Source organism: Aegilops tauschii, chromosome 5 (assembly GCF_002575655.3).
Source record: "Aegilops tauschii subsp. strangulata cultivar AL8/78 chromosome 5, Aet v6.0, whole genome shotgun sequence".
NCBI classification, from domain to species: Eukaryota; Viridiplantae; Streptophyta; class Magnoliopsida; order Poales; family Poaceae; genus Aegilops; species Aegilops tauschii.
The window spans coordinates 403788764-403816136 of record NC_053039.3 but is presented as its reverse complement, the minus strand read 5'-3'; the positions used below and the strand labels follow the sequence as shown (position 1 = coordinate 403816136).

The 27373-nt window shown below is 45.2% G+C and overlaps 2 protein-coding genes across 7 annotated transcripts; both read right to left on the bottom strand.

Annotated features, from left to right (window-relative positions):
• Window positions 1-10357: 10357 nt before the first annotated feature.
• Window positions 10358-15994, bottom strand: LOC109734051 (TITAN-like protein). 6 transcript variants are annotated; one of them, XM_020293268.4, is made up of 8 exons: window positions 15641-15994; window positions 15281-15407; window positions 14704-15076; window positions 14529-14587; window positions 12855-12891; window positions 12337-12704; window positions 11522-11605; window positions 10358-11166 (listed from the first exon to the last, which is right to left on the bottom strand). In XM_020293268.4, the coding sequence occupies exons 1-7, from the start codon at window positions 15898-15900 to the stop codon at window positions 11558-11560; spliced, it is 1272 nt and encodes a 423-aa protein (XP_020148857.1). In that variant the 5' UTR covers window positions 15901-15994; the 3' UTR covers window positions 10358-11166; window positions 11522-11557. The 6 variants fall into 6 exon arrangements, with proteins under 6 accessions (XP_020148857.1, XP_020148859.1, XP_020148861.1 ...); XM_020293270.4 differs by having other exon boundaries at window positions 10358-10855; XM_020293272.4 differs by having other exon boundaries at window positions 10965-11160.
• A 2385-nt stretch (window positions 15995-18379) lies between these two features.
• LOC109734050 (meiosis-specific protein PAIR2) lies at window positions 18380-25980 on the bottom strand. Its single transcript, XM_020293267.4, has 22 exons — window positions 25904-25980; window positions 25724-25783; window positions 23628-23724; window positions 23464-23532; window positions 23258-23350; window positions 23022-23145; window positions 22473-22542; window positions 22359-22400; window positions 22084-22212; window positions 21896-22003; window positions 21675-21717; window positions 21571-21609; window positions 21332-21456; window positions 21115-21127; window positions 20932-21002; window positions 20747-20857; window positions 20512-20662; window positions 19895-19980; window positions 19737-19794; window positions 19500-19633; window positions 19265-19372; window positions 18380-19108 (listed from the first exon to the last, which is right to left on the bottom strand). Exons 1-22 carry the CDS (start codon window positions 25904-25906, stop codon window positions 19064-19066), a joined length of 1779 nt encoding a protein of 592 aa, XP_020148856.1. The 5' UTR covers window positions 25907-25980; the 3' UTR covers window positions 18380-19063.
• Window positions 25981-27373: the final 1393 nt, after the last annotated feature.

Genomic DNA, 27373 nt, shown 5'->3' with positions numbered 1-27373 from the left:
CATCACCTTCTCATTCATGCACCAATTGGAGAGCACTATTGTCATTCTTATGCATTGAGTATAGTTAATGTTCAGTGTGACATGACTGGATCTCTTTTACCATGAATTGCAATGTTTACTCGTTGCTTGAAATTTAGAGGTGCTCTGCATTTATGTTTCCCGGTCTCAGAAAGGGCAAGCGAGATACCATGTTATCATATTATATCATGATTGTTTTGACAAATTGTTGGCATCCGAGATATCTTATTATCACTCGCTAGTTGGTTATGTCATAGGTATGAGTAAATGTGACACCTAAATATTATCATGCACATGGTTAGTTCATTCCCTTTGTTGCAAACTTGAACATTAGTTAAGCATACATACAGCAATAAGAACAAAAGGAGTTTGTAAAAGTTTTTCTTTATCACTTTCACAGTATCAACAAAATTGCTTGAGGACAAGTAATGAGTTAAGCTTGGGGGAGTTGATATGTCCCAAACATATCTACTTTTTCAAACACTTTTGATCTTGTTTTGGACTCTAATTTGCATGATTTGAATGGAACTAACCCGAACTGACGATTTTTCAGCAAAATTGCCATGGTATTATTTTTTTGTAGAAATAAAAGTTCTCGGATTGGGCTAAAAATGTACGAAGATTATTTCTGAAATATATATAAAATATTGGCCAACATAATTACCATAGGGGGCCACCCAGGAGCCACAAGCTCAAGAGGTGCACCTACCCTCCCAGGGCGCGCGCCCCAGGCTTGTGGGCCCCTCGAGCCTCCGGCAACCCTAACTGCAGCTCCATATATACCTATTCGGGGAGAAAAAATTAGAGAGAAGGAATCATCGCGTTTTACGATACGGAGCCGCCGCCACCTCCTGTTCTTCATCGGGAGGGCTGATCTGGAGTCTGTTAAGGGCTCCGGAGGGTGCAATTGTCGCCATCGTCATCATCAACCCTTCTCCATCAATAATTCCATGATGCTCACCACCGGGAATGAGTAATTCCTTCATAGGCTTGCTGGACGGTCATGGAGTTGGATGAGATTTTTCACGTAATCGAGTCAATTTGTTAGGGCTTGATCCCTAGTATCCACTATGTTATGATATTGATGTTGCTATGACTTTGCTATGCTTAATGCTTGTCACTAGGGCCCGAGTGTCCTGATTTCATATCTAAACCCTTTATGTTTTCATGAATATAATTGACTTCTTGATCCTATCTTGCAAGTTATATGCACCTATTACGTGTTATGATCCGCATACCCCAAGGTGACAATAATTGGGATTCTTTCCGGTGATTACCGTAGTTTGAGGAGTTCATGTATTTACTATGTGTTAATGCTTTGTTCCGGTTCTCTATTAAAAGGAGGCCTTAATATCACTTAGATTTCCTTATGGACCCCGCTGCCACGGAAGGGTAGGACAAAAGATGTCATGCAAGTTCTTATTATAAGCACGTATGACTTTATACGGAATACATGGCTACATTACATTGATGAATTGGAGCTATTGTGCATCGCTCTAGGTTGTGACTGTTATATGATGAATGTCATCCAACACAAATATCCATCACTGATCCAATGCCTACGTTTTTCATATATTGATCTTTGCTAAGTTACTTTTGTTGTTGCTGTTGTTACAATCACTATAAACTGCTACTGTTATTGTTGCTATTATTATTGCTATTGTTACAACTGCTATCAAACTATCATACTACTGTGCTACTAATCATTTTGCTGCAGATATTTAGTTCTCCATGTGTGGTTGAATTGACAACTCAACTCCTAATACTTGCAAATATTTAGTTCTCCCTCGAAAACGGTTGCGATCCCCTATACTTGTGGGTTATCACCAGCCACCCCGATCCAGCAGTCCGCCGCTTGCCTCCCAACATCCATGGCATGAAGCCTGCCGACCAGAGCCCCAGGCCGCATCAGCTGATGAGGCACACGGCCAACCGCAGCTTTGGGTCGAGCTCCACCAACCCACCCAAATTAGATCAGAGGGATCGGCAGCCCAAGCCATCACTGCAAGCCGGGGTACACCAATGGGCAGAGCACCCCACCGCACCCGTCACCGAGAAGCAAGCCGCCACCAGATCGGAGCCTCGCCGCCGCCAGGGAGGGAGAGGAGTCGCGCCCATGGAAGGCCCCGCCTCCGCAGGCACTGCTCGGGCTTCGCCCAGCCGAGACCCTCGACGGCGGCGAGGGAGAGGTGCTCGAGGGGAGGTCTGGCGCCCAGTGGGACTAGGTTTCCCTCGAGCCGCCACTCTGAGCGACGCGAGGTCAGCTCTTACGTACGTGCGTCTAGGACACGGCCCCATGTTCGGACATGAACATGTCACCGTGTACCCTCGATCCTGGGGTGATGAACCGCGGTTCACGTTGAAGGACACCCGACCGGAAGCGCGATACGCAAGGAATCCGGCAGGTGCTTTTGTAGACCCGAAACCTCACGCGCCCAGGAGGGACCCCGTCTGGACGCGCGGCGGCTATGGACTGCCCTGGGTCAATTCGCTCGTCCCTAGAGCCTCAAGGATCGCCGCCCTTCAACATGAAGAACAACGAAGAATGAGAGAGAGAGAGAGAGAACATGGGAGAGAGATAAAACAAGGTTAAAAGTTGATGGTTTCGCGATTGTGTGTTGTTGTTCAATCGGTCATCACCTCTCAACTCTATATGAGGCGATTGGACTTCCCGTGCAAGAAAATGACTCCAAATCTCGTCCAAATCTTTCCAAAAATAATCAAACTCGAATTTAGGTAGACCTGAGACAACAGTTCGCATTTTGGGTCCTACAGGCCACATATGACCTCAGATGTGATTTTGTTCCTGGAAAGCATCAATTACATTTTTTTTGTCTTTTTAAATATATTTTTTTAGAATCAGCACTTGGAAAATGGAATATTGGAGAAAAAGAGAAAAGGGGAAAAGACATGACTATGATCCTATCTCAGATATATTTGAAGCCCTTCAATCTGTAAGGATAGAAGATGATCTCTTGCCTTTACATAAGAAAATCAACCTTTTTAAAATGAATTTGTACCTTTTTTACCAATATCCGTTGATTAACACGATGTGAACATGGATGTTCTTTTTCGAGGAACAGAAAGATAAGAACAAGCAAGAACTAAGAAGAACAGCACAACAATGGTTTAATGGATCATTTTTCGTCATCCGTTCTATATTTGTTCCTTCCTTTCTGTTTTATATTTTTAACAGACCCCACTTAACAGGTTTCTGACCCCCACACTAACAGATATATGGGTTTGATATACGAGTGAATTACATACATAAACGAAAGTGGAACTCTTTGTATACATAAGCATTCTCGTGAATCTTGGCGCAGATCGACGGCATGTGCTCCCGGACCAGCGTTCCTCAAATCCTCTCATTGGACACCTGTTCCATGAGTTGTCAACTTTGATGAAGAATACCGTGCCGTGCCGTACACGTCTTGTCCGCTGCGGCTGTGCATCTCGGACATGGTGGTAATGGAGCATGCAATAACTGCCTTCTCTGAGGAGAGATTTCCTGTAAGTAAATGCGTTTGCAGTATCACGTCCTAGGTATCAGACCCAGAGATTTGCATGCTGGCGCCTCCAAAACAAAACACGCAGCCAGACAAACAATTGGCGTGCCCACCACCAGCAGTACTCTTCCTCGACATCACTACATCACAGTGCCTTGAATGCAAATTTACAAACGCGACCTAACAGATGCACCAGTCCAGGTAACAACACACAATGGTTCAAAAGTAGTGCCATCAGGTGCTCTAATAAGTAATAACTGCTCTTGATACTCTCACTTTCGGCTGGCTCTAATAACTGTCGACACGGTTCAGGTCTTGAAGATTAAACAAGCCTTCAAGATTTAGGAGGTGTTGATGCTTGACGGGGCTGACGGGCTGTTACCAAAGGAGGGTGCTGGCTAGTAACCGAGGGCGTATCAATGAGACATGACACGGCCGGTGGAAGTGACGGCCCAATCATCAGCTAAAACCTGCAAGAAATGGAGTTGTACATGTACCGTTGTCTCAGGGTTGGCATCTAATTAAGCCCTGGGCGATATGTATGTACTGTCGAACAGTACAAGCCCTTGCAAAGGACCGGGTATGTAGTCGATCGCCGAACCGAGAAAAGTTACTTTGCCCTTTCTACTAGTCAAGCAAGCAAAATGAAGACATGGCGTCCTCTCTTTCTTGCTTGGTAGTTACTCTATCTCTATGTCGTCAAGCTAGATCCATCCAAGCCATCTGGGATCGATGAGGAGGCTCCAAAGAGTGCATTGTGGCAAGAGTCGCATGTATCTATGGCTTTCATCCTGCGAAAAGGGGGGTCAGATCGATGGAAACGCTTGAATGTGTGTGCGGTTGGGCTTTGGACGGCGGGTGCTGCTTCCCGCTGTGCATCGCGCGCGCAGGAGACACACGGCCTGCCGTGTATGCATGAATGTGCTCGTCGAGCCCTTTGGACGGGCATCGGTGCTGCTGCTGATGCTGAGACGGAGAGAGACGCGGGTAGTACCCTAGCGCTTAGCAGTAGCAGCGTAGTCGTAACAGAGAGAGAGCGACGGATCGATAGCGCAATCAACGTCTCGACTCTCGGCTCACTGTAGCGGGGCGGCGCGACGCGACGCCGGAGCAGTGGCCGGGAGGGCGACGGGGTATCATTCGCGCACGGCGCTCCGCCTCCGTCCGTGGAACCGATTGCGGGCAGGCGATACTCTCTAGGGATCGTTATTAGTACAATATACGTACATTATCGTTACAGTGGAGTAAAATCTCAAGGAGGGACACGTCCGCTCTGCTCTGCTCTGATTGCCGCCGGCTTGCTGACGAGTGACCGCTCGTTCGTTTCGTTTCTTCCTCGTGTTAGGTGCACATGCGTCAACTGTGCCGATGCGGGTGGTGTCAATGCCATGGCCAGTGCCGGAGTCGGAGCGTTGCGCTTCTACCCTGTACCCACGCAACTTATTACTGCACTGGTATTACGCACGAATCGTACGGGCGGGTTCTCAGGAAAGATGCAGGAGTTGTCAACTTTGATGAGGAAGACTGTACCGTACGGCTGGACTCCTGCTCTGCGCCTGTGCGTTGTGGTGGACATGGTTGTAATGGGCTCGTTTTCTCGCTGCGTACGAGTACATCGCTTGCAATCGTAATTGCTTTTTAATAGGAGGAGAGATTTCCCTGGTTAGGGCATCTATAACATTGATCCATAAATTTGCTCCGGTATCCGTCTGCGGACAGGGGGGCCATCCATGGACAATGATACCGAAGGCGGCCATCCAACGCTGGCCGCATACATTTCAATCACTGTTTGAACTAATTGAATAAGATTCGTGGAAACACGACGGGTTTCATATAAATCGAACCAGACAAGATTCATTACATTTTTCATATAAACCGGACTAAACCCTATTCTAAACCTAAAATAATTGATCGCCGCCGCCCGTTCCTCATGCTCGGACATGAGCCCGAGAACTGAAGCTTCGCCTTCTCTAGTTCCGCCTCGGCGCTCTCCAGCTCCGCCTCCGTAACCTTCGTCTCCGGAGCCTGGGGAAGTGAACCTGTCCGCCTCTGTATGGATTTGAGATATGCAAATTAAGGTGTCTAGTTGTCGAATGAATTATTTAAGGCGTGAAATGTGGAGTTTGAGGGGTCGGTTTTGCCAAATGCGGTTGTAGACGCTCTGAGACGAGGACTCATCAATGGCCAGCGGTTGGGTCGCGCAGGAGACACACGGCTGACGACTTGCCGTGTACTCCCTCCATCCGGGTTTATTAAGCCGTATTTTATTTTGATCCAAAGTTTGACCATGAAATTTCATTAATAAGATATAAACTATATGTCACGAAAACTATACCATAGGAAACCTCTTTCAAAAAGAAATCCAACAATATACTTTATGTAGCATATACATTATATATTTTTAGTTAAATACATAGTCAAACTTAGACTCAAAATACAAGGGGGCCTAATAAACCCGGACGAAGATAGTATTCATGAATGTACTCGTCAGTCATTGGACGGACACCGGTGCTGCTGCTGATGCTGAGACGGAGAGCGAGACGGATCACAAGACTAGAGCCCTAAGCTAGCACTATAAGCCCTAGCCATACGGGACAAAGATCCAGTGACATGCCCACCGCAGGTCACGCCGTAACTGGCAGCCCTCTCTACACCAGTGGTTTACGCTCCTGTACGTACATGGCTTGCAATATACTCCCTCCGTTTTAAAATAGATGACTCAACTTTTGTACTAATTTTAATACAAAGTTGGGTCATTTATTTTGGAACGGAGGGAGTATTGGCTTGCTTAGAGGAGGAGAGGCCGGAGAGATACTTCTGCAGCTAAATGCGTTTCCTGTAGCGCGTCCTAGGTTCCAGACCTAGGAGGGAGTTGCAATCACACAGGCAATTTTGGTGCCCTGCCCACAACCACCACTAACTATACTCTTCCTCGAGATTACTCCCTCTGTAAAGAAATGTAAGAATGTTTAGGTCATTAAAATAGTGATCTAAACGCTCTAATATTTCTTTATGGAGGAAGTACATTGCAGTGCCTTGAACGCAAGACGTGGTTTTTGTGCACCCACGAATATTGCATCCCCCGTGCACCCACGATAAAAAACTTGGTAAATCTTATTATTAAAAAAACTAAAATTTTGTGGATGAGATTTTTGACCAAATGTTTTAGGTGCTAGCAAACTTTGGTGGCGAAATGACATACGATGAGCTCTGTACAAAAAAAAATAAAGTTTATGCTGAAAACATGTGAACAATAACGTGGGTGCAGAGCATCATTTCTATTTCGTTTTGTATCGAGATCATTTTCTGTTTTTTGGTGACCAAACTATGCAAGCATCCAAAACATTTGCTCATAATCACATCCACGAAGTTTCAGAATTTTTTGGATTTTTTTCCTATTTTTTCAAATTTACTGCTTACTCCGTGGGTACACCGAAGTTGGGTGCAGCCGCTACTTTCCAACTTTTAAAGAAAACAATCATTCAATCAAAAATAAGATGCCAATTAGCGGCAGCCTTTGAACAGCAACATTATTAAAAACTGGTGTGGTTTCTTTACATGTCATCAGAGAAACAGGCCCATAGGGACTACGACGCTCTAGGTTTTGTTCCAACTGCCCCGCCTAACTGGCGAATCAAAGGGATAAATTAGACGGGTCATATAACCGATAAGTCAACCTTAATTATCGAGCTCTTTTATGGTACCCTATACTGCTTGGCGTGAGGGTACCAGTATAATTAAATCCCATCGTTGAAACGGGATTTTTGATGGGCCAAGATGCCAGCCTATTTCGTAGTAATAGCTTGGAATCAGCATCGCCTGCTCGCTCCCATCGCCGCCATGCTCTCCTCACATACATACATTACATGGAACCAACACTTGGCGACCACACCTACGTCAACGCCCTCCTCCGTCCTGCCTGGGCGCCATGGCCGGGACGACGAACTTCTGCACACGGCAAGCCTCCGCATTGACGGACAACGGCGCCAAGTGGTTTCCTCGCTGCCGTTGTGAACCAATACAAAACGAGCGCGGTGTGGGGTATGCTCAGCCAGCCATGGGAGGGGCGCAAGCCAATGCCTCATGGCTGTCGTGTAGGACCTATTGGAGAAGAAGAGCACGGTCTAGGCCGAGGCCCACGCCACGCAGTCGAGCGCCGGAGCCATGCACGGGGAAGGAACGAGACTCGGGCTTCCTGAGCGAAGGAAGGCGGGCTGGAGAAGAAAGAGGAGGCACGGCGGTGGCCACCGGAACTCTATACCAGAGTCCGTAGATGAGAACAACGGGCGGGGTGGGGCGGTGCGAGGTGAATCGTAGAAGCTGACCTCAGAACATGTATACTGGTTGGTCGAGAACGACCGGTGCTACTAATACTGCTCGCCATGTTGTTGGCCTGATTGCAGCAGTACAGGTCGGTCATGGCCGTTTGATTTCGCGGATGGACGGTCCTTATTCACTACAGGGTACCCTAAAAAAGCTCTAATTATCAGCCAGGACCATCAATTATCCATGCCCTAGGCCCTCTATGTCCTCTGATCAGGAGCAAATCCCACGAGCAACATGGGCACCAACCAACATAATGAAAAGATTTTCACCACAAGAAGACAAGTAACTCTTCTTGAAAAGTGTCCCACCTTTTGTTCACTCACTGGGGTTGATTGGCATTGCACATGCCGTCAAACTCAATCATGCGCCCAAGAGATCTGGACTTTCCATCAACCGCGACACGATCCAGAGCGTTGGAAGAGACGAAAGCTGCCCGCTGCACCGTTTTGCGGAGCTTGTACAATCCGCAGACGCCAGACAGCATAGCAACGGACGGAAAGCCAGAAACACGTCTGGTCTGCTAGCTGCGCCTCTGCATCGTGGACACGGTGGTAATGGATGTTTTCTCACGTCGCTTGCAATAACTGCCTTCTCTCAGGAGATACGTATTTCCTGCAACTAAATGCGTTTCCTGTAACACGTCCTAGGTTAGGCATCAGACCCAGACCCAGACCGAGACAAACAACTGCCGCCGTGCCCACGGGCCACCGCCACCGGTACTGTTCCATGAGATGGCAGTGCCTTGAAAGCAAAATTTACGCGACCTGGCAGATGCACTGGTACGTACGAGTACTAGGTAACAACGCACAATGGTCCATAAGTATCGATCAGGTGCTCTAAATGCTCCGTACTCTCCCACGTTTATGAAATAGCATCAACTAGATCCAGGCCAACTTACAGCAGCAGCGCAGGCGCAGGCGCAGCCTTTGAACAGCTAGCAGCGTTGGTAAAAATGGCGTACGTTGTTTCTCTACATGCATGTAACATGTCGTCGGACAAAACAAGCTCAGGGACTACGCTCTCGGTTTGCTCCAATTGCATGCGTCCTTTGTTATCAGCTAACGACACCGTTAGAGAATGTCTTGAACATTTCCAATTCTATGAGGTGTTGTTGGGGCTGTTACCTACGGATCCGGCAAGGAGGGTGCTAACTATTACTAATCGGCGGCGCATCAAATCGGACATGACACGGGGGAAGTGACGGCCCAATCGTCATCATCAGCAGCTAAAGCTTGCAAAATGGAAATGTACAATTCTACATATGTGCCGTCTCAGGGCTGGTGTGTATAAGCCGTGGGCGTCATGCATGCCTTTGCTGCCCCATATATGTATGTACTGTCCAACAGTACAAGTCCTTGCAAAGGACTACGCGTGCGCTCGATCGCCGAACCAAAAAAAGTTACTTCGCCCTTTCTTTCTTGCTTGGTAGTTATGTCGTCAAGTTAGCTAGCTATAGCTCGAGAGGCCCATCCATCCATCCACCTAGGATCGTTGGACGCTGGTGGGCAGAGCGTTGCTGATCTCTGCTGAGACGAGGAGAGAGACGGGTCACAAGACTAGCCCTAACCTAGCAGTAGAGAGGGATGGCTCGATGCCGCCATGCCGGGGAGGAGAGGAGTAGTGCAATGTGCAATCTGGCTGGCTCCAATGGCTTAACTTCTCCTTCTTCCACGGTGCCTTGTAGGAAAAGAGAGTGTAATGCGTTCACTGTAGCGATAGCGAGGCCGGGCGGCTCCTGACCCGCACGCTCGCACTCGGATGGATCTTGCCGATATCCGGACGTAAGGGGCGGTGGTGGCGGGCGATCGGGCCGGCGACGGCGTTCACATGGATCGACGGAGACTCTCTCCGCTCCTCCAAATACTTGCATCACTGGCCGACCTGCCTCCACGCAAATGTCTCGTCTCCGGAGCAGTGGCCGGGAGGGCGACGCCCGCGTTGTTGGTGCACATGCATCAACTGTGCCGCGTGCCAAATATAATTACCATTGCTGGTGTGGATCCGTACGGACGGGTTTCTCAGCAACGCCTGCATGGTGCAGGGGTTTGCCAGTTTTGATGAAGAAGACTGTACGTACCGTACGGGTGCGCGCCTGGTCTGCGCCTGTGCATCGTGGTGGACATGGTGGTAATGGATGTTTTCGTTTGCAATAACTGCTTTCTTCAGAGGAGATCTCCTGGTTACCTCGCCTGCTGCTACTAAATGCGTTTCCTGTAGCGCGTCCTAGGTGGGAGGGAATGAATTGCAACTTGGCGCCTAAAACAAAGCATGCAATCAGACAAACGATTGCCGTGCCCTGCCCACAACCACCGCTACTCTTGCTCGATATCACAGTGCCTAGAAGGCAAATTCACGCGACCCGACTGATGCACTCGGTAAGGCGGTAGTAACACACAAATGGCTCATAAGCATCAGGTGCTCTAAATACTCTTGATTCTCTCACGTTTGGGTTACGTAAGGAAAATAACATCAACTAGTAGAGGCCTACTTACAGCAGGTGCGAGCGATTCTTCGCCTTCAAACAGCTTAAGAAAAACAATCACTCTGTCCAAAGCTAGATGCCAAGCGTCAGCCATTGAACAGCAACGTTGGTAAAACAAAATAAAAAAAATAGGTGGTTTCTTTACATGTCATCAGGCAAACAAGCTGATTACTACACTCTAGGTTTGCTACAGTTGCACCGCCTATTCTTTACATGTCACCAGGCAAACAAGCTGATTACTACACTCTAGGTTTGCTACAGTTGCACACCGCCTGCCTAGCTAGCTAATCGAAGAGCTAAACTAGACGGGACATAAACCTGCAACTCACCCTTAATTATCAGCTAGGACCGTCAAATATCCATGTCCCAGGCCCTCTATGTCCTCTGATCAGGAGCAAATCCCACGACCAACAAGGCACCAACCAACATTCTGAAAAGATTTTTACAAGACAGGTAACTCTTCTTGGAAAGTGTCCCGCCTTTTTGTTCACTTGGGTTGATTGGCATTGCGCACGCTGTCAAACTACAACAAAAAAAAAAGATCTCTTCAATCATGCGGCCAAGAGATCGCCTTTCCATCAACCGACACGATCCAGAGCGTTCCTGGACAGATACAAAAGCTGCCCGCTGGACCGTTTTACAGAACTTCTACAGGAAACCTAGCGTGACCACAATCTGCAGACGCCAAACCGCATAGCGATGGACGGAAAGCAAGAAACAGTTGTTGGGTCCATTGCATTTGGAAAAGAAGATGGCAGGACCATCTACGAGCACCCAATGCCACATTTAATTGCACATGTGCAGACGTTCTTGTAGCACCTCTGATTTCTGTTCCTGGAAAGTAACAACTACAGCATTTATTCATTTTTGTCTTTTCTTTTTTTGACACAACACATTATTCATTTTTGTCTTTTCTTTTTTTGACACAGCACATTCTTATTAGAAATTTAGAGAGTACATAATGTGTTATGTGAAGACAGGAGAGTTAACGGAATCTAGTTTTCAATCATAACTTGGTGCTGTTCAGTAAAAAAAATATCCATACGATCCAGAATTCGACCTGGTTCCACTATCAAGCGATAACGGAACAAGGGGAGTCTTGTTCAGTAATTAAACATGATTTCTTGTTCCTGGATATACAAGTCAAAAGCTCCAAATTACCATTTACTGAATTTAGTTAGATTCGTACCATAAAGCATCGGGCAGGACAATGCACATCTCCTCACTATTCTACAGTGCTGTCCGGTTGTCCATCTTTATTAGAGCCTACACGCTGCAATAGTAAACAGACAAGCATAAGAGATAGCCGTCCGAAAGCATAACCCAGATATACAAAGAATAAAGAGAAATAAATGCATAAATATCATCTAGGGCATACTTGCACAAATTCTATAACAGTACAAAATACAAATAGCACAAGAACTCTCTGCAGCAGATTTCTTAGGACTGCTATTAATCTCTCAATGCACTCCATGTTTCCTTCTACTCCCTCCGTTCCTAAATACTTGTCTTTTTAGGCATTTCAACAAGTGACTACATACGGAGTAAAATGAGTGAATCTATACTCTAAAATATGTCTACATACATCCGTATGTGATAGTCATTTGAAATGCCTAGAAAGACAAGTATTTAGGGACGGAGGGAGTAGCATACAACCACATAACACTCTAAACTGCTTTACCACTGCACAGAGGTGGAATAGTTCATCTTAACTTTTACCGCATTCGTAAGCCTCTATAAACAACACAAGGTCTCATGGATGAATTTATATCCGGAATCAAGAGAAATCAAAAGAGTAACAAAGCAGTTAGGATAATTAAGTTCATTTATTCAATACTTGAGCCAAGTCAGAAGGAAATCAATGTTCTAATCTTAATGGTGTAAGAAGACCATGGACTGAAGAATAGAAAAAAGGTCAGAGATTACTTGCTTGAACACGGAAATCCTGAATACCAAAGTAAACATGTAGAAAAGACTGAGGAGAAAGTGAGAGAACACATTTACCATCCTTTTGCTGATATATGGTTTTATCTCAGTGAGTAACTCAGGATTGTTCTCCTCTTTAAGCTTATGATTTTTCTCAAACTCTTTCCTCGATTCCTTTCGCGAACCAGATTGCCAGACACCACCAAAATTAGGGAGCCAACTAGCATCAGGCGTTTCTGGAACGGCTTCACCTCGCTTTTCCATTTCCATTTCAGCTCTTCTTCTCTCTGCCCATGCAGCTCCAACACGCTTTGGGTTAAGTTTTCTTGATTTTCCTTTCAGAGAAGATGGAAGAGCATAGCTGGCGAGTGACACATTCTTTGGATCATGCTCACTAGCTTCTAACCATGGAGGAGGAGCACCAGTATGCACATTTGCTTTCAGGCCTTCATAACACAATGATATCACATAAAATTTCAAGCATGGACTGAAAAAGAATTAACTAGATATATCTTTTTTTTGCTCAAGCTGCAGCATTTTCGCATTCAGATTAGTGCAATGAAAATATACACTACAGAAAGTGCAGTGTCAAATACCCTGATTGAATTTCCCTCCAGAGTGGCCCTGTTGGACCTGCAAGGGCAGAATTGTAAAAAAAGAGATGCCAACATGCACCACAGAAAAGTGATTATATAAACAACAAATCATTAGATATGAACATTTGTAAAAAAAAAATTTGGTTCATAATTATTCTTTTAGGAAACAAGAAACATAAACTAGAACAAAACCCTTTTGTTATAAGAAAAGAGAAATTGCTACATTTGTTTGAAATTAATATTGTGCAAGTTCTGCTAACATATGAGAAAGAATTGCAATTATGTTACTGGGGGAGGTAAAGACATGTTTTAAGACACCGGGGAACAGTGGAAGTAAACCTGGGGATGGTTTTCGTATAACCGGGTGTATTGGTTCAGTTTAATCGAGTGGGCTTCTTTGGTTTGGTCGCTAATGGATTGTATCTGCTAACAGTTTGGTTGGGTTCAGTTTCGTGTGAATAATAGGTGGGTGTGGTCAGGTATGGGCTTGAACCGTTCTATTTCCAACCAGGCTCAACCCGTGGTTCCAAACCGGTTCCTGAGATTGGTTCGAACTTCGTAGGTCTGCTCGACAACTCGCTCTTTCCCTGTTCCTGTAGCCACCGCCGCCACCTCTCCCCGTCCCGGCGTTCCCGCCCACGCGACGCTGAGCCGCAGTGCCGCATCAAAGGAGAGTCGTCCAGCGGCGCCGGCGGCGTCGACACCCTCGTGGGAGCAGCTGAAGATCATGCTCAGCTCGTGACTCGGAGGCGCGACGCCGGCCGCGCGCATGCACGACCCGCCGCACTGACAAGAACGGGCGGCGCCGGTGCCCGAGGTGCATCGCTCTGCTCGACCACTGCCCCGCTCAACCACTCCTTTACAAGCTGTTCACAAAGGCAGAGAGATCGGAGCAGCATCAGGCCATTTGCCATGAACGTAGGAGGCACCATTGGTATGGAACTGTTATTTACCCATTGGCTAAAACCATGGTTTCAGCCATCGGTTCAGTTTAGTTTAGGTGGAGTGAGGACGTGGTTTAGTTCGGTTTGGGTTTAAATAAAAATTAAAGAGGTTTAGTTAGGTTTGGTTTGTCCAAATTGATCATGCGGGTTCAGTTGAGGTTTAGTTCAGTTCCCCAACCGTTCTCAGATTTAAGTGGAAGGCCATGAGTAGAGGCGGGCGACGGATCAGGACATAAATTTAATAGCACATCTGACATGTCTGGTGTACTCCAATACCATAGTAAGAAGATAAATTACATGTTTATATAATTAACCAGATGTAGATCAGGAACTTGTCCAAGGAAATATATCTGCAAACTAAAATCTACAAGCATGACTGCAACCAAAAAATCACATTCCTAAAGATGTCAATATGCCATATGGTTTAACTTCCTGAGTCTGTATGACAACTTCCCCTCGTTTAGCCTTCTACTATTCAGATTCAAGATACCTAAACATTGTGATACTAGCTCAAACAACACTAACTAACCGTAGCTTCTCTTTGCATAAATGGAATACACTCCCATTTGTCGTTGCCATTCATCAGCACTTCAAATTTCTTAGTGGACCTTATTTACAGAATGACTGCTAAATAACGAACAAAATACACAAGGCTGCTTGCGATCTTATCAAAAGGACAAATGTCTACTTTTCACATGCACATGGGTGTGTGCACATATTACATACTTACATATACAAAAGAAGAAGCCGGTGGATTTGGTCCATTTCCGAGGGAAGTAGATTGAGCACCTGTAAAGGGAGAGAAATCAGCAACGTACCAACCAAACTGTAGAATAGTACAATTAGCAAAGTCCAGAGCAAAGAAGAAGTGAAAGATCAGTGATAATTTCAGCACTAGTGCTCACCTTTCATTTGTGCATCAGCACTATGAAACATGTTTGTGCTCGGCATCCCCTGATGTCCATGTGTTGTGACACAGGGTTTGACAGGCAGTCCGGAAGTACCAAATGGAGCAGAATAAGCAACACTTCCAGAGGTGGAAGATCCATAACACGCTGTACTAGTGGGGTAATAGGCCCCATTGGTAGGACTTTGTAAAGGCATAACAACACAAGATGCAGTATTATGAAAAGATGGGATGTCAGTTTCAGCAAAACTATCCGAAATTTTAGAGGTAGATTCATTTTGGATATCTTTCAACGGCCCCAGAGATGGTCCAATCATGCCATCGGCCAATGCCTGTGCTTCAGTACCGGAAGACTCACAGCCCTTCTCCCACTGAAATTGAAAAAACATAACGGATCAGCAGTGCAGAAATATGTCAGCATCATCTTATTTCCAGAGCACATAGTAACCTTGTTCACTGCCAATATCATAACTAAATTCCAAACAGACCATTTGATATAACTACAACTGTGAAAATAAGTATATCATGCCATTCTAACAGGAGGAAATACAGGTACAAAATGGATAGCAGTGCACCTTTGCAAGCTCATCCTCTGAGATCCTAAACAAATCGACCTGATCCATCCCGCCCCCATGCTTCCGCAGGAAATCCTTGACGCCCTTCAGGTGCTCCTCGCTCGCGAGGTGGTAAATCGCATTGCTGCTGGAAACAGAGTAAAACAGGGCTTATATCATTCACACAAAGTCCGGATCTCTACAGTATCTCTAAAAACTCTATTATGCTTCCAACAACCCCTGATCCCGATGTGCTACCAGTGCTCGATCTCATGTTCTACTGGACCATCCTAAGTTCGAACCTACTGTAACTAGAAACAGCACATCTGAATCAAAACCCTAGGTGTGCAGGGACGGCTAGGAGAAGTAGGCGGAGGCTACCAGGCGAAGCGGCTGTCGAGGTCGACGAGGTCGGCGGAGCAGAAGGGGCACCAGAGGCGGGAGCGGGGGCCAGGCGTGGAGGGGCGGAGGAGCGCGCGGCGGAGGTCGGCGAGCTTGGCGCGGAAGCCGGAGAGCGCGGCGGCGAGGGCGGCGCGGTGGGCGGGGAAGTAGCGGTGGCGCCGGCCCTGGTCGTGGTTGCGGCGGCACAGCTCGCAGTACTCGTAGGCGCCACCGCCGGCGGCGTGCGGCTTCGGCGGCATCGCGGGGCGGGGCTCCTGGCCTGTCGCGGCGGCGGCCCACGCGTTCGCGCGCGCGTTTGGGCTTTGGCAGATTTGGGGGAGTTTGTCTCAAAAAAATAAAGATTTGGGGAGCTGCTCCAGCGGCACTTCGAATTTGTGTTAGTTTTAGTAAAATTTAAAGAAAAAAGGACGAATTGAAGTTGTGTTTTAGATTTACTAGACCTCAGAACCGAGTGTGGGCATGTGGAGTCCATCGAAAGAGAATGTTCTTTTTAGATTTAGACAGCTCAACGCTACTGGATTTCGTTATCGATCTCTTCGTTATCAAGCTAACGATGCGAAGCAAGACAAAGCCTAGCGATGATTGATTCGCTGGAAGAACTCTGTCGTGTTGGACAAACACGCCGAGCGGCTCGACAGGCCTGACAACAGACGCAGAGCCATTAGCTGATCCAGTACGTACTCCGGATCAAATTTCATCGGCCGGAGCTGTACAGCGATCGACCACCGGGAGACGTGACCACCACCGCGTCAATAACTCGGAACGCCGACAAGGAATGAACTGCTACAGTGACCCAACACGGCCATCACTCAAGCCTACCACCACCAGGCTTTTAGTAGCACAGGTGTACGCACTAATCCAACACGATCCAGGTGACAGTGTGCCGGCCATCATCAATGCCGCGCTGCCCATGCACCAGGCGAGGGAAGGAAACGCCGCCCCACGGTCCCCGCCGGAAAAGCTTTCGTCATACGCCAAGCAATTGCTCGCCGGCGTACACAGACCACAGAACAGTACCTACAGCTACAGCACCCAAGACAACAACAAGAAAAAAGCTTGCCCCGATCGTCGCTGCTCGGTACAAAAGTTCAAACAGATCCATCATTGCGTGAAGCAACCAACGATGATCATCATTGTATATAACATTGCTACGTTTCATCATTCAGGGGAAAAAGTCCATTTTAAACCCTGAATTTGTAGAGGTTCGGCGAAATGAACCCCCAAGTCAAAATCCCGGTCGATTGCACCCTGAACTATGCAATTCCGGTCTAAATCGAACCTTCGGGTCGTTTGGATGGCCGGGATTCGGACATTTCGCAGAGGGCGCACACCAGCTCCTGCTGGGCCAGCCTGCTTTAGTTTTTTTCAATTAAAAACCAAAATTCGCAAAGGGCGCTACTCCCTGCTGGGCCGGCCCGCATATTTTTTTCGTTAAAAAGCAGAAAAAAAAAACTCTGCTCGAACACGAGACCCCATGCTGGTGCTGTTTGATCGAAAAAAAAGAAACTTCTGAACTAGAATTTCAAAAATAAAAATAGTTTACAAATTTTGAAAAAAAATCACGAATTTAGAAAAAGTTCAACAATTTTGAAAGAAGTTCACGGGTTTTCAAAAGAAATGTCTACAGATTTGGGAAAAAATCATAGATTTTGAAAAACAAACTGTAAAATTGAAAAAGTGTTCGTGCATATTTTTCTTTAATATTTCTTTACTATCTTTTTTATTTCTTTTTCATGTATATATACAAAGTTCATTGCGTATATTAAGGAAATCTTGACAGTAATTTCCAAAAAATTCACTCATTTAAAAAAATGTTCATCTTGTATTAGAAATTTGTTCAGTGTATATCGCATAATTGTTGAATATTTATTCCGAATTTGTTCAACATATATTACAAAAATGTTCATTTATTAATATTTTTTCAAAAATGCTATCATATATTTGCCGCGAGTTTGAATTATGGTCCACCACCTTTTCATTTTTGTTCGCGTGTCCAAAATGCTTACAATACAAATTTTGTTCGCTTTTTAAAAAAAGTTTTTGTTTTAACTTTTTTTTGTCGCTAAATTAAAAACATTCCTGTTATATATTTTCTAAAAATACTAAAAACTGTTCACAATCTCAAAAAGTGTTCATGTTTTTCGTAATTTGTTTGTTTTTCAGATTTTTTTTTTTGAAAATTGTTCGCGTTTTTGGAATCTATTTGGGGTTTGCAAATTTTGTTCGTGTTTCATTTTGAAATCAGAATTACAAAACACCTTCACTTTTCCAAAAATATGGAATACAAAAAAGTGCGGCATCTTAAAACTGCTCGCAATATTCAAGAAATGTTTTCGAAAATGTTTTCCAATCTCAACGCTGCTGTCTATTCTTATATATTTCTGCGCCGTGATGTTCATGTTGTTGTTCGTGGTGTAGTGTCTAGTGGCTCTTGGTTGGTCTCCGCGGTCGTGGGATCGAGTCCTGGTACTCGCTGTTGAATTTCAACATTTTTTTGTCGCGCGGAAAAGGAAACGAAACAACGGCGGGTTGGTGGGCCGGCCCAGTCATGTATCAAGCTTGTGCGTTGAGTTGCCGACATGCCGCTCCTTGGCCCATCAGCTAGACAAAATCCCGGTTAACTGTAGCCAGGGTTTAATTTAGACCGGGATTGCATAGTTCAGGGTGCAATCGACCGGGATTTTGACTTGGAGGTTCATTTCGCCAAACACCTACAAATTCAGGGTTTAAAATGGACTTTTTCCATCATTCAGGCAAAAGGTGGCCTCGCGGTACAAGTCTCCAGTGAAACAAACATCATGAACAACAACACGTCTCAGGGGGGACAAGTCTCTCTCGCTGTTGAATTTCAACATTTTTTTGTCGCGCGGAAAAGGAAACGAAACAATGGCGGGTTGGTGGGCCGGCCCAGTCATGTATCAAGCTTGTGCGTTGAGTTGCCGACATGCCGCTCCTTGGCCCATCAGCTAGACAAAATCCCGGTTAACTGTAGCCAGGGTTTAATTTAGACCGGGATTGCATAGTTCAGGGTGCAATCGACCGGGATTTTGACTTGGAGGTTCATTTCGCCAAACACCTACAAATTCAGGGTTTAAAATGGACTTTTTCCATCATTCAGGCAAAAGGTGGCCTCGCGGTACAAGTCTCCAGTGAAACAAACATCATGAACAACAACACGTCTCAGGGGGGACAAGTCTCTCTCTCTCGTTTACGTTTTGCTACCAAAGATAGGGCTAGGGACAAGGATCTACATCTGCCGGAGGGGGTGCTCTGTCGCTATCTTCACAAGTTTCAAGCACCTGAACGAACTGAAGTACTGAACTAGGGGGTATCTGCTTCTTCACCTGGCCTACGAGATTAGTTGCGCCGAGGCTCCTTGCGATTCCGTGCCGCCTCACTGAACTAGGACTTCTGGCGCTTGACCTGCTGGAGGATCGGCTCCTTCACCTGCGACAAATTCACGGGTGGTTAAGCTTACATAGTTTCATGCAGTACAAAACTGATAACTGATGCAACTGACAGGGTGATGAGCATGTCACACGCGTGATATTTATGGATTTGATCATTTTGGTTAAGTGAAGGAAGGTGGAACTTTTTCCTTACCATGCTGGTCTTCCTGGTCCGCTTGTCCGGCGTGCACATCGACTCTTCGCGAGCCAGAGACTTCCTGATCCTCTGCCCGAGCACCCCACTCTCCAGGGACGTAGCCGACTGCAAGAAAGGCATCACAGTTTATCACGTTTCAACTATACTACATATGTTGTGGTTGCTTTTGCTCAGTCTCAACACTGCAAAATTCTTGACTACTTGGGGAAGTCCAATCAGGCTTCGGTCATACCTCGCGATTGCTTGTGGGAGTCCTGCTTGGGTCCTTGTTATTCTGCTGCTGCTCTGGTAGGTCCCGTGTGCGGGTAAGATCAGATCCAACTGACTGGAAGCGGCCGTTTGTCGAGCCATCTTTCATTTCCTGGTCTGTAACAAGAGGTAAATGCTACGGTTTAGCAACTGCTGCCAAACCCAATGTGACAAAGAGGTAAGAGCCTGAACATGGATGTGGATCACTGTTGCCACTCACCAGCCATCTGATGATCTCTGCGGTCAAACTCAGCAGGCCTTGCATTGGTATCAACTGCCTGCATGATATAACAGAGATTGAGATGGATCAGGAATGCACAAATGAGTTGCAGACTTACTACAGAAGTAGTGCACGAAGCTTCGGATTGATGGTCATACCATTTCATCAGTGATATCAACTTCCAGTATCTTTTTTATCTCAAGGAGCTTTCTGTTGGTGACTTCAGAATGAATGACAGCTTTTCCTGTGAGACACAGGTTGACATGTATTTTGCGAAGAGAACAAATGCAGTAAACCGCATCACATGGATAATGTGTACTGACATGACGTCTGTATTATATTACAGTATAATGGAACAGTAAAATGACAGGATTGTTTATCCTAACAATGATTAGTTTGCAGCTAACATAACAACTTATGAAGCTTTCCAGCTGATGCATTTTATCCAGAAAGACCAGCATGCAAGTATTACAGGTAAACAACATTTTTCATGAAGAAAATGGTCTTCCTTCAGGGGTGCTATGCAACACTTTTTTCAGAAATGCAATTGATCAACATGCAAAAACTGACCATTCAGCAGCAAATCTTTTTAGGAAATCAAAAATGATATTAATGGCTGGTTTATTCTTCTCCACTTGCTGGACAACTTTCACTAAAAGAACAAATAACATGTGAACCGTCCAGAAGAATAGAGGCTACAGTCGAAGAAGGCATCTTAGATTTCATGAAGATTTTCAAAAAGGTTGACTTCATACAGAAATATTCAAGTAGTTACCTAATCTTCTGTTGCCTGAATTCTTAATGTATCCATCTTGCACCATTTTGTCCATCAACTTTCGGACTGTGCTCTGGTTGGCTTCGCCATCAAGCTTGCCCTGAAGCTTAGCTATAGTCACATAATCCATTGGAAGTGCGTGGTATAATGCCTGCAACGACAATATTATGTTAGGAGAAATTCCCATGCATTGACCCTGTTAACAGCATAACCATCAAGGGTTTAAGGACGGTACCTTCATGTACATCAGATCTGCATCGTTGTTTTTGGTTCCTTCAGTAGGTGAAACATTGTGCATGGCAACCTCTCTCTCTTTCTTTATGTAGGGTGTTTTGGGATCAGTAACCTGTAATCGGGGAATAATCATGTTAGTGAAGAACAATATATCATGTGGGACACAATACTGTTAGTTAGGTTGACCTTGTTAACAGCATAACCATCCTTGCCTGCCCTGGAAAGTAAACCATCTTTAAGTAGCCTCTCCAAAATATCTGAAAAGTGAGTCATTAGTTTAGTAATTCACGACTTGAATAAGAATGAAGAAAGAATGCCTCTGTTTTACAAGATTAATCTGACGAGCACACAGAACTGTTTCTGCATTACCTTCCACCATTTCCTGCAAAACATTCAACAAGCAGTTGTTAGTAGCAGGTCGGAAAACTTGTAAAGTGTATCAAGGCATGGTCTGTTTAAATACACTGGTGTACTAACACTTTAAAGAAATCTGTCACTTGCTCACAAGTCTAGTGACTAAAGTAGAACAATAATCAACCAAAATATCAATACTTGTCATAAAAGGGAAGATGACAGCAAGATTTACCAATGATATGTCAGGGTAGTTGGAAAGGACATCTGAAGCACTAACAGTACCCATGTCTCTTGAGCATATCCATGCTCTTACTTGAGCTGTTAGCTCTTCCTCATGAGCAGCATCTTGAGTTTCATCTGTGAATATATGAAATTAGAGAAGAGCAAACAAACGGACATAGACCATGACTGCATGTAAAAATTACATATATATGTGAGAGCAAATAAAGCTCTCTTGAACCAATAACTGACCTTCTGAGTTTGTACCACTTTGACCTTTGCAATTTCCATCTGTTGTAGCAAGTATATTAGCACCAAATATTAAATAAATGAGAGCATCATGGAATAAATGTTACCATTAGGAGCAACGACGTAACGATCCACTTCAGATGGGCGAACCTAATAGAATAAGGGATTATGTAATGTCAGGGAATACTTTAGATTACAAAAAAAAAACCGAAATACTGTACGAACATTTTCATGCAAAAAGGAGGTACAACATGTCCATAACCAAAAAAGAGCAAACTAAAGATAATGTTACTGAAACTATCAGTTATCTGATTTCTTTGGCCTTTACCTCGGTGTCCGATAAGTCATCATCTTGGTCTGACTCACGACCCAAGCTCATCTTGTCATCATCACTGTTAGCATCATTAGCATCACACGGATCAAGGACACTCTTAACCTGCATAAACAAAGCAAACATGAGAAATTGATCAAAAAGACCCTGACAGAATTCTGGACAGATGCTGTAATTTCCACTACCTTCAAAGCTAACACAAGATGCTTGCTATTGACATTCCCCACTTCCATCTTCAAGGGGTTCTTGTTCCATATATTTACAGCCTCATTCTCAGCACAACCCTTAAAGAAGGGAGGCTCGTAATCCTCAGGCTGGCAACATAATAAAGTCTGTAAGCTTCCACCAACAAAGTTATATAGAAGAAGAAAAGCTAAATCCTTATTTCTACAGAACAATAGAATCAGGTTATCTACGATGGCAGCTGAAGGTTTCGATAACTAGAAACAAAGGCACTCACTGTGGCATCATCATAGTATAGCAGCTTCATCAGAATGGTTCGCTGAACACAAACAAGCGACAGAATCAGAACAGCACAATCCAATGTAACCAAAATACAGAATGCCTAAATTACCTCCTCTGGCATTTGATCCAAGGTCCTCATAAGTGAAACCAGCGTTCTGATCATCTTACAAGCAGAGCTCCTAAAAGGAAACCGTTGCCACGTCAGAATATTACCATTTTACCACTGGTTATAGCTGACAATGACATGCACATATGAACCCAGTGAATAGTAATTCACAAACTGATCTGCAGGATGTATATGACAAAACCACACTGAAACCTCAACTACCTCATACCTTCAGTACTAGAATTTTGCAAGTCAAGCAGGAAAACTAACAGCAACTTACAAATTGAACTAGTACTAATTGTCAAGAGGTGAATAACTCCTCCATAACTTAAGTTTTCACACACTAATAGAGAAAAATAGAACACTGAACTCCTATGCCTTCACTTTATGAGGCCATATCTTTGAAATTATACCAGTCTGCATGCAGTATTACTTTACTATGACGACTACAGTACACATAAAAACACCCTTCACAAATTAACTCTTAGGAGCACAAAAGACTAACAACAAAAACAAATCCTAGCATCCAAAAAGGGGTATGCAAGATAGCACCTCATCTGATCAGGAGTGACTTCTGCTGCATTTGACTTGAATGTGGCACTATTCTTTTTGCTCCCTGTGCGACTCATGTTCATTGCAACTTCTTCCCCGTTTGTGTTGGGGTAGCTAAATGAGACTGCATGATAATTATGACACATGATAAGCAAATGTAGGGCATATGATCCATCATCGATGTCAGTCCAACTTAATACGCTACACGTTAGCAAACTCCATCCGGTGATACTCACAGGCATACTCTTCAATCATTGGGCCTTCCTCCTTCTCACATATACAGAAGAGAAGGGTCTTGAGATATTTCTTTTGTAAGGCATCATAAACACCTAGAATCGGTAAGTTAATCAGATAAGCACATAAGAAAAGCACATCTAAAACATATAATCATAAAACAGTAAACTAATTGAATGAGCTCAAGTTATCTAAGACATATATTTACCTTTCTCCATCCAATCAATCAACCTCCTGGATTCAGCATCCATGGGCATCAGCTTCTTAATCTTCATCTCTGCAACAAATATAAGGTTGTTTGAGACTTTGAGCAAATAAATGTCATGCAGAATGTAGATATTACATATATATATGCTGGTCACCGATCCTGACCTAGTGCTGGAACAGACTTATCATTGAAGTACTTCTCAGGGAATAGGCCTCTGATGTAGCTGATGTTGTATATAGCAATCCGGAGCAAATTCCTTGTCTGTTTGGTCAACAAAACACCAATGTTATCCAAATAGCTGTATGAATAACTTAAAACTACGCACTTTGCTATGATTTTCACCAGATCATATAGATACTTATTGAAATAGCCCAGTGCTTCAGCAATAGAAACCTATGAACATCATATGAAATTGGAGTACTGATAAACAAGCTCAGAGTGAAGCACATAATTCATGACAAAACACATTTTCAATAATGTTTTGTTCAAACACATACATATACAATAATGATCGTGTAATACATTTCTTCGATTAAACACCAAGAACAGATAGCCCATGCAAATACAGGTACATATATTGGTACTGATAATCAAATCTGTTAAGTGGACAGAGATCAAAACATTGCAATTTAGGGCACACATGTACAAGAGAAATGTAAACAAGACATATCATGTCATATAGGAAATGAACCACCCAGCTTTTCAAAGTGAAAGCTATCAAAACCTGATGACCAACCAATAATCCTGCAATGTATTTGCCAACCCTCCCAACTACTAAAAGCAGTAATATCAAATGAGGAGACTACAGTTTGAGAGTTGCTTCCCAAACATTGCAAGAGAAGTATACTAATCTCAGATAATTCCTAAATGCAGAACATACATTGAAAAACTCACAGCATAGCACAAGAAAAAACATACTTATAAACTACAGAGAAGATTTTCTGATTCAAACTGGCCAAAAGTACGTCACGTTTGAATCAAACAGTAAAACCCCAATCATAGAGCCGCTTAGTACTCCACTGGAAGCATCTGAACAGCAGAAAATCTTACTCCTAGAACAACAGGAACTAGTAAAGCCCAATTCGAACTAAGATGACAGAAGTTCGTGCTGCTGTTCCATGATAATTTGGAAATGTGCAAGCCAGTAAATAATGTATCTCTGTGCTCCCCCTTCCACTGTTCTACATAGACAAAGCATTTTGATAGCAGGGACTTGAAGTTACGAATCGAACATAGGCTGCTACCACAACTTCAGCAATTAAATAGGAAACGAGACCAAACTAATTCCACACGTACAGGAAGAGTTCGAGCACTGAAAATCCCTAGACGCTTCTACCAGAACGCACCAGAATCGATGTGCTTAGGAAATTGCCAGAGAAAACTATAGGATCATGGAGGAAACTAGTAAACCAACCAATATGATCGACGTCGAACGTGTGAATCCACATTTCCAGCGGAATTAATGCTAACTACATACGCAAGCGATATTACCACAAGCATACTTCGACGACCAAACCAAATCGAGACGGGAAAACCCAAAACGACCAAACCAAATTAGTTCAACAGCTCCCCCAAATGTTCAGAACACTGCTGGTTCGGAATCGCAGCGCAAACCAGGAGGGTTTCTGCGCTAATCTCCCGCGAAATCGAGGAAAACGACGAGGCAAGCCTCCCGAAAAGCAGATTTCCACGCTTCAAATCCGCAAATGAAACCGAGCAAGCAAGCAGGATGAAGGAAAACCCATCAAATCAGCGGGGTAACAGCGAGACGGCCCGTTTGAGCAGACCGAACGCACCCGAGAGTTCGCGGAGGAAACTAGGAACAGAATCCATTTGAGCGATAGCCGATACGGGATCTACTGACGCTTCTAGCCGCCGCTCCATCAGCAAAATTGGAGCAGAAACCCCCACAAAACCCCATGGCTAACCTCCCTTGCACGCCCAAAGCCCCAAACCCGCGCACGAAATTGGTGAAAATCCCGCCAAGCAGCACCAAAATCCACCCCCGAAAAACCCGACCAGAGCGAAACGATTCCGACGCCCCGCAGCACGAATCGGCCCCGAATCGAACCCGCGCAACGCACGCGCCGCGGCCAACCGAGCGACCAAATCCTAGGGCAAGCGCTTCTCAGGAACCGCAGGAGGAAATCTGGACCGACCGGCACGAAACCACCGACGGGACCAACTCGAATCGCGCGGAACCGAACCGGAGACGGGGGTGGGAGGCGAGGGGAGGGGGGAGGTGGGTGGGTGGGCTTACTAGAAGCAGCGAGTCCTGCTCCGTGATCTCCGCCTCCTTCGTCTTCTGAGCCATCATCACCTGCATCCACCGGAGAAGAGCGACGGGGCGCCGGTTAGCACGACACGAAGCGCGCGCGGCGGCGCAACCACGAGATGGGGGCGGGGGCGGGGGCGGGGGCGGGGACGCGGGAGAACTCACCATTTTGCCGCCCTGGTGGTGGGCGTGTGTTGTGTGTGCGCGTGGGAGGGTGGGAGGGGTGGGGAGGGAGGGAGAGAGAGAGGGTGGTGACTGGTGACGTGAGGGGTTTGGTATGGGAGGGGTACTTGTAGAGGAGGACGGGGCAGTGGCTCCAGCCCCGAGGCGTGGACAAGAAGGCACGGGAGGGGTTCACCTTTTCACTTGTGAGAGCTGGAAAAGTCTCGCTCCATTTGAGTTGCGGAACGGTTTGAATTTTCGACGTTAAAGAGCGAGCATTCGACTAAGTTCTACTGGTAGTATTTTGCACTATCTTCTTTTAGGAGGTAAAAGCACCCCAGGTACCTTAACTTGCACAAAATGTGACAATTTAGTTCTAAAGTTGTAAAACTCAACCTCATCATATCCAAACTTGCACTCAATGTGACATTTTAGTCCGAGACCAATGAGAACTGGACAACTGGCAGCCAGGTGGACGGCCCGGTCGTCGCACGCACTTTTGCAAAAAAACTGACGTTTCCTCTAATCAACCGCGGGCCACAACACCTGAATTAAACCTGTCGGATTTGAGTTCGCGTCCGCTCGAGAGGATTCACTTGGTCGCTGTCGGGGCGACAAAGCTCACAAGCTGGCGGGGCGATGGTGACGTCAGCGACGGAGGCGTCGTCGCCGCCGTTCGCCGGCGGCGTGGAGACGCCGGCATCTGCTCATCTCGTCCGCCCGTTCGGTGTCTTCCTCCCTGATTACTGTGAGCTCGTCGCCCCGCCTCTGCTTTCCTTTCCTCACTCCCCTCTCCTTTGCTTTGCTCTGAGCTTGTCGGCCCGCAGTTTGCAGCTCGAATCGGGGCCATTTGTGCTCGAATCGGGGTCGTGTAGTGGTGTTTCTTGTGTAGGGTCATATATGGCGAAGTACAGCTAGGGTTTCGACCGATGATTTTAGGTTTGGGTTCGACATGAGAGCTAGGGGTTATGGCGGACAAATTAGATGTTAATGCCTTTGTGGTTGCTTTTAGTTCTGCTCTGCTCTAGCTTGTACTCTACTCAATCATCTATTTATGTGGTTAAATTGAACTCCTTTATGCTGTTGAACATGTTTTGTACAGAGTATAAACTGAGCTACTTTGTTACACCATTTAGTTTAGTTTTGGTAATGCTAATGGTATGTGCAGTGAAGTTTGAGTTAATTGATTGGTTGTATTTCATTTAAGGTTAGTTTATCTTTAGTTCACAGAATATGTTCAGTTAATTGTAGTTCACTGAATATGTTCAGATACTTTAGTTAACTGAACATTTTCAGTTACTGTAGTTAACTGAATATGTTCCGATGCTGTAGTTAATCTGGAGATTTTCAGTTGCTGTACTTAACTGAACATTTTCAGTTACTGTAGTTAACTGAATATGTTCAGATACTGTAGTTGATCTTAATATTGTTTCTGAAATGATTCATATTTTATTTGGATGCAGTGTGTGATGC

Excerpts from the sequence above, each read along its gene's own strand:
- LOC109734051 (XM_020293268.4), bottom strand. The coding sequence starts at position 15,900 with ATGCCGCCGAAGCCGCACGCCGCCGGCGGTGGCGCCTACGAGTACTGC. Across the intron at positions 15,408-15,640 it reads CTCGACAGCCGCTTCGCCTG|CAGCAATGCGATTTACCACC; the intron begins GTAGCCTCCGCC and ends CTCTGTTTCCAG. Across the intron at positions 12,705-12,854 it reads TGGAGGGAAATTCAATCAGG|GCCTGAAAGCAAATGTGCAT; the intron begins GTATTTGACACT and ends TGTGTTATGAAG.
- LOC109734050 (XM_020293267.4), bottom strand. Across the intron at positions 23,533-23,627 it reads TAAGTCTGTTCCAGCACTAG|AGATGAAGATTAAGAAGCTG; the intron begins GTCAGGATCGGT and ends TATTTGTTGCAG. Across the intron at positions 20,663-20,746 it reads CAGATCTGATGTACATGAAG|GCATTATACCACGCACTTCC; the intron begins GTACCGTCCTTA and ends TTGTCGTTGCAG.